This window comes from Grammomys surdaster, unplaced genomic scaffold, assembly GCF_004785775.1.
Source record: "Grammomys surdaster isolate TR1022 unplaced genomic scaffold, NIH_TR_1.0 64, whole genome shotgun sequence".
Lineage (NCBI taxonomy): Eukaryota > Metazoa > Chordata > Mammalia > Rodentia > Muridae > Grammomys > Grammomys surdaster.
This window is the reverse complement of record NW_021604566.1, coordinates 806,966-814,302: the sequence shown is the minus strand read 5'-3', so window position 1 is coordinate 814,302 and position 7,337 is coordinate 806,966. Positions and strand designations below refer to the sequence as shown.

Below are 7,337 nucleotides of genomic sequence, written 5' to 3'. Positions count from 1 at the left end.
AAAACCATTTCTCTACAGGCTTTACCTATCCTGAATCTCTTTAAGAGGCCATATTAATTTAGAATTTCTTCCCTTCACCCCCCACCCCCAAAACAGGGTCTTACCTACATAGGTCTCCAGGACATACTAGCATTCACTATATAGACCAGGCTGGCCTCAAACTCATAGATATTCACCTGCCTCTGCCTCCCAAGTGCTGGGATTAAAGGCATGAGCCACCACATTGGCTTACAATTTCCTTTAATGATACAAAAATAAAAATACATGAAGAAATATAGCATTTATACTCTGAAGTGTTGCGAATTTAACTCTTAGTTTGCTCTTATATTTAAAATCATCTGCATACACCTCCAGAAATTGATGTATATGTTAGGGCACACATTATTATTTTGCCAGTGTTAGTATGTCCACAGAAAACGTGGTTAGATTGTATGCTCCACATCCAAAACAACTATAAAATTATTTTCAATGTTCATTTGCATATGTACGTATGTTTCTATTAACATGAGTTACTGTTTAGCATGATTAAATTGTTATCAACTTAGCATAAATGAGAAAAGGCAATCAGGTAATAGTCATGAAACAATTAAATGCATGACTTTGTCCTATGTTTCACTAAGAATGTGTTCACTCACTTAAGCAGCAGATGACAGGAACAGTATTATAAAAACAATCACTTTCCTTTATGTTATTTCCATTTTAATTTAAATGTCATGTATTTTTAACTAACATTTCAATTATTTTTATTTTATTTTTTTTTTTTTTTTGGTTTTTCGAGACAGGGTTTCTCTGTATAGCCCTGGCTGTCCTGGAACTCACTCTGTAGACCAGGCTGGCCTCGAACTCAGAAATCCGCCTGCCTCTGCCTCCCAAGTGCTGGGATTAAAGGCGTGCGCCACCACTGCCCGGCCTTCAATTATTTTTAATTGTAGAAAATTTACAACTGTTACAAACTTCCTTGGAAAATTTTCTCTTGTATTATAGAATTAAATCACATTAAGTACTTAATTAAAAATTATGTTTTTGAAGTAAACACCGACCTTGGAAAATATTCAAATAAAGATCAATATTATAGATTAGGATTTGAGATGCTGCAACAAGGAGAGCTTTAAGTCATGTACTAAGGAAGGAAGCTGTCAGAAAGACGCAGTGCTGGGTTTGACATCTTACTAAAAGACATCAGCATCTCATCATCTACTTCCAAGAAGACTAAACCCAGGAACCAGCTGGCGTGGGGAGGAGTAGCAGCGTTCCAGATGCCCATACACTATCTGTAAGAAACTGTGTAGCTCCGAGAAAATTGCATTTTACTTCAAGTACCGTGTCTTTGAAATGAAGGCTCTGTTATTTTTCAAGATTGGAAGGATATCACAGTGTTGACTTTATATACAAAGTAGGATCTGTTCCAGTATACTCTAGTGAAGTAATTCACATATGGAGAGTAGTTAATTTTGACCTCATGACAAAATCGTCCATATTTTGAATAGGTTAATTTGTCACCTTCTTTGAAAACCACCTATCAAAAAATAAAAAACACAATATTAAAAACCTTACTAAATATATGAGAAATATAATCCTTATACTAGGAAATGTATTAGTATACTACTATATATATGAAAATTATCACTGCTAACTATGACTAAAATATCTTATGCTGTTTAGCAAATTTAAGCCCTTTTCCTAAGTTCCCACAACCACTGAACTCCTGAACACTGAGAAATAAGCATAAAATGTTTGTAGTTTGTAAAGGATGTAATCCTAAAACTTAGCTAGTATTTTTCTATAAAATCTACTGTTGCTCTGAGAACTCTACCAGATAGCCTCTAAGGATGAAAAGTGAACGTACTATCTTCCTCCTATACAATCACATTCTCCTTGTGTAGGACCCATAATCCTACATGTCTAGTGGGCAAGGATGCATGTCTTAGGCTCTTACAGCCTCACTGACATCTAACTCCCATCCAGCTTTCAACTACCAGAGCTCAGCTGACTTTAAGCTTTGTGAGTTTTTACCACATTAGTGTGCGTGTATACGTGCGCGCGCATGCGTGCGTGCATGTGTGTGTGTGTGATCTAAAAACAACTTTCTGGAGTCCCAGGAATGGAACTCAGGTTGTCAGGATTGGAAACAAAAACCTTTACCCACTAAGGCACATCTCTGCCCCAAGATTGTTTGTTTTTATAGTATTATTGGAACACCTATAACAGACATTGGATAGTAAAGTAGCTTAAGTTTATGCCTGGTATTACATAAAAGAAAGAGCAGAAAGTAGACAGAAATGTATCAGTAATTACTACGTATCACTTCTTGATTTTATCCCATCTGTCATCAATAAACCAAAATCACATTATCAAGCACCAACTGAGAACATTAAAAATACATGCAACATAAGGTAAATGAGTTTATAGTGCAATCTTACTTAGTCACAAAGACAGGAAAATGGGAAAAATTTTCAAGGATTTATTTTTATTTTGTGTTTTGCCTGCATGTGTATGTACTCCTCATACATAAACTGCCTTCAGAGGCCTGAAGAAGGCACTATAACACCTCAAGCTGGAGTTACAGCAGGTTGTGAGGGGCTATGTGAGTCCTGAGACTTGAACCTACATTCTCTTCAAGGGCAAGAAAGGCTCTTAAATGCCAAGCCATCCCTCAACCCTGAAACATGGCAACTGTGAAAAAAATCACTGACCTCCAAACTGGCCTCAGCTTATAAAGACAAACATGAGTATTTTAGAAGGAAAAGCAAAAATCCTGGCTGTGGCCTAAACAGTTTACCCTACAACTCAGAACGATCTAGTCGTCTTTCACTCAAGTCCTCTACCCTAACTTTCTTAGGAATAAAAGCATCTGTTCCCACCAGTTCTATCTATGAAGCTTACAAGCTCCCCTGTGAGTTGTCCTGGTTACTAGATAGCAGTTGATCTCCTACATGCTACAAGGGAAGATGGCATGCGAAGGTGGCTACAACTCATGAAGGAAGATTATAAAGCTAAGTAAAGTCAGAACAATCCCAATCAACTTTTCAAATGGTTACTTACATGTCCATTTGCAATATCTAATAAATCTTTAACCCTACAGCCTCTTGTGGTTCCCATCTCATTGCAGATGGCATCTTCTACAATTAGGTAGTTAGCTTTATAAGATGTCAGTATTTTATAAATGTCCTCAGCAGATCGCTTTGAATAGATTTGGTAAATCTGAAAAAAATATTAAAACAAAATTTAAAAGACAGTGAAAGTACCTGTTAATTAAAATTACACAGCTTTAATAAAATACACTCCACAGGGATGGAGAGCCAGTGCAGCAGGTAAGAGCACACACTGTTCTTGCAGGAGACTGGAGTTTGGTTCCCAGGACCCACATCAGTAGTTCACAACTGCTATAACTCCATCTGCAGGGAATATGATATCCTCTTTTGGACTTCCCAGACAACTGAGCTCCCATGCACATACCCACCCCACATACATTATATACATATAATTATAAAAAGTAATTTTAAAAATTAAAATAAAGTAACTCAGTACTATACAATTCGGCAACTAATCATGTTTAGTATGTTTACAGAGTTGTATATTTACCAACACAACTGTAGATTGTTTGCATTAGTGCTGTGTATACTATTTGTCACCTCCCAACTTGCCTGCCACAGTCCTATATAACTAATTATTTACTTTGTCTCTGCAAAAGTGTCTATTCTAGACATTTGAAATACATGGAATCTATAATATGTGATCCTATGTGACTGACTTCCTTCACTAAGCATAAAGCTTGCCTAATTCATCCATATTGTATTTTTTGTTTGTTTGTTTGTTTGTTTTTTTCGAGACAGGGTTTCTCTGTGTAGCCCTGGCTGTCCTGGAGCTCACTCTGTAGACCAGGCTAGCCTCGAACTCTGGAACTCAGAGATCCGCCTGCCTCTGCCTCCCAAGTGCTGGGATTACAGGCGTGCGCCACCACCGCCCGGCTCATATTGTATTATAACATGAGCACTACATTATTTTTCAAAGCCAAATAATATTTACTCTGATAACATAAAGATAAGACATTTCACTTCTCTATCATCAGTTAATAAACATTTTGGTTGCCTGCATTTTGGAGCCATGGTGAATACATGACTATTTACATAGTTCTGTGAAGGAGATACACTTGCATTTCTAGCAGAGCTACTGTGTCATAAGGTACCTGCAATTAATCTTGTGAAGACTCTGGCTAGTTTCCACACAGTGTGTACGGGGTACCATTTGAGCTCTCTATATCTTTTTATGCATTTGTTTGTCCTCTTTGTTTGGTTTTTGAGACAGGGTGTCTACACTGCCCTAGCAGTCCTGGAACTTGAAAGGTAGACCAGGCAGGCTGCCCTTGAATTCACAAAGACTGTCTGTCCTCTTTCTGTCCACCACAAGCCTCAGTGCTGGATTAATGGTGTATGGCAGCAAGCCCAGCTAACACGTCCCTTTGATTTTAGCTATCCTACTTGGTCTGCAGAGTTATCTACTTGTGGATTTGACTTTCACTTTCCTTATGGTAATTGGCTATCTGTAGTTCTTTGAAAAAATGCCTATACAAGTCCTTTGTCTAGTTTCAAATTTTAACCATTTGTCTTATTATTATGTTGTAATAGTCCCTTTACCTTTTATTGCCATGTGTCAGAATGTTCATTTTCCATATGAGATAAGAGTCAACAATGGGACTGGAGAGATGGCTCAGTGGATAAGAGCACTGACCGCTCTTCCTAGAGGTCCTGAGTTCAATTCCCAGCAACCACATGGTGGCTCACAACCATCCATAATGTGATCCGATGCCCTCTTATATAAAATAAATAAATAATACTTAAAAAAAACAAAAGAGTCAACAATGTTAAAAATAATTTGGTCACTCAGAAATGACGAGAAAGGATGTTTGAAACTCAGGTCATGACTAGACGGCCGTCTCACTACAACTTTGCCAGACCTGCAGGGCCACATACTATTTGTTCCGAAAAATAACAAAATTTAATAACTAGCTTGAGTATGGTCCCGTACCTGGAGGAATTGCTCAGTGTTTAAGAACATTGGCAATTGTTCCAGAGGACCCAGGTTCCACTCCCAATACCTACATGGTAGCTCCCAATATCTGTAATCACAACTGTCATAATTTCAGTTTCAGAGGATCCAACACCCTCTTCTGGCCTCTGAAGGCACTGTACACACATGGTGCACATATACACATGCAAGAAAAACACCCACAACATATACATACATACATTACATACATACATTTTTAAAAAAAGAATCCGATCTATTTGTAGAACGCTCATTAGCTACCTACTAGATGTCATGATTGATGATTGTCTAGCATCTGAAAACACTAGTGTAGAATATATTGAAGGAAACTTGCTACCTTATTTTGCTATACTAAGTTTAACTGACATATTTCTAGTCTATCCCAGCCTAAACCCATGGACAACTGCTTCTGCAATTTTATTTATTTTTAAACTTTAGAAAGTTGTAACAAACTCTTGGGACTTTAAAAAACACTTCTGGGGGGTTGTGAAAACAGCTCGGCAGGTCAGAGCTCTTTTTGCTCTTCTACAGGGCCTTTTGCAAGTCCAGCTCCAGGGGATCTGATAGCCCCTTCTGGTCTCCAAATGCATCCAAATACACACACACACACACACACACACACACAATTTTTTAAAATAAAATTCTGTGAAACAACATTACTGAGAAACTAGAAAAGTCTTCCAACCTCAGTATGATTGAAATTTTGGGGCACAGTTCCCTTATGGGGCTGAGGATTGATATGCCTGTTTGATACCACAGAAGGCACAGCTAATTGGCTACCAAAAAGATTAATGAAATAAATAGATACCCCTACAAAGCCAAGCCCAACCATAAATAAAATGAATAACAATTTACATCCAGGGAAGAGAAAAATCCTTGAGAATTCCCTTCTTTTTCCTTTCCAGGTAAAAATGAATCACCCGTGATGTCTGCTGTTAGAAATTCTAATCCAGATGCTGGCCTCCGAACTTATACTACTCAGACCTTTGAAGGGCCACTGACAAGAACATCAAACAGCTAGAGATTGACATCACTAATCTGAAGAAATCCCTCGTTTCACTGTCTGAAGAGACCTCCTAAAATCGCAAAGATCCTTATTGGACTTGATTTACTCTATTACAATAGAAAAGGCTGTGTACAGCTCTTGACTGTGTACAGCCCTTAAAGAAGAATATTGCCTTTACATAGACAAGACAGGGATGGTTAAAGAGAACATGAAAAAGGTCAGAGAAGGCTCTGAGAAAAGACAGAGAGAGAAAGAGAAAGAAAGATGAGTGCTGGTACAAGAATTGGTTTTCAACCTCTCCAGGGTTGTCAACCCTACCTCCTCTCATCTTGGGACCATTATTTGGGTTCTTTTTGCTTATTTCTTCTGATCCCTGGGCCTTAAATAGGCTGACTAACTCTGTGAAACAACAGATAAATAATGTAGTAGCAAAACCTATTCAGATACATTATCATAAGTTAGTTATGGAGGACCACGAGACTCAAAATGAGGTTGTTACTTTATCCAGGGTGTTCCCAAAACCCATCTCCACCCAACCTAAAATAGGGTATTTCCACCCTTAGACCAGGCAGAGAGGGGCCACCCAGAACCCCCTCTGACAGGCGACCTGAATTCTTGCTTAGGCTGCGAGGCTAAGCACTGCAAGGGAATATAAATAAAAGTTAAAAATATCTCTCTGGGTTCCCTGAGGGACAAGCCTGACTGCATAGGGGTTGATGTCAAAAGTATCCGCTCTCCAGGAAAAAGACATTGGGATGGGTATGGCCCTCATGCCTCACTGGACAACGACAGAGGGACTGGAGCCATTACAAGGTCCCCTTCAATTACTGGAGGTCAGGCCTCTATTCCTGCCTTCACAAGATTAGATTCGCCACAGCCTGTCTATACTTAGAGAAGGGAGGAGATGTCAGGGGCAGTCCTGCTTACACACTGAAGGCCTAAAATCATCCATAGGCCTAAATTCAGCAATAGGCCTGACATACATGTATACTAACACCAAGTCTTGGGTCTCTGTGGATAAACACTGAAACAGATGGCTATAAGCTAATGTCAACAGGCAGGTTTTTTTTTGACAATTTACCAGCCTGAGTAGTCATAGACCTTGTAAATAGGTAGCCTTGGCAGACAATACCAACTTAGATAAGGACAAGTGAATCATAGGCAGAGTCATAGTGACCTGTCCCCTGAACCCTCACCCAGCCGATACCCTGTTCTGAAAAATATCTGTATTCCCCCTGAACACCCACGCTCCAGTGTCATCCCCTTCCCCATGTCCTGCCTTTTT

At 39.0% G+C, this 7,337-nt stretch overlaps 1 protein-coding gene across 1 annotated transcript in view; it reads right to left on the bottom strand.

Moving 5' to 3' along the window:
- Positions 1 to 849: 849 nt before the first annotated feature.
- Positions 850 to 7,337, bottom strand: part of Dpy19l4 (dpy-19 like 4) — a 57,612-nt gene continuing 51,124 nt past the window's right edge. The window contains exons 18-19 of the mRNA XM_028769653.1: positions 3,043 to 3,201; positions 850 to 1,516 (exon numbers count right to left, since the gene is read on the bottom strand). Coding sequence (XP_028625486.1) covers positions 1,352 to 1,516; positions 3,043 to 3,201 — 324 coding nt within the window. The 3' untranslated portion in view covers positions 850 to 1,351. The remainder of the gene's footprint in view (positions 1,517 to 3,042; positions 3,202 to 7,337) is intronic.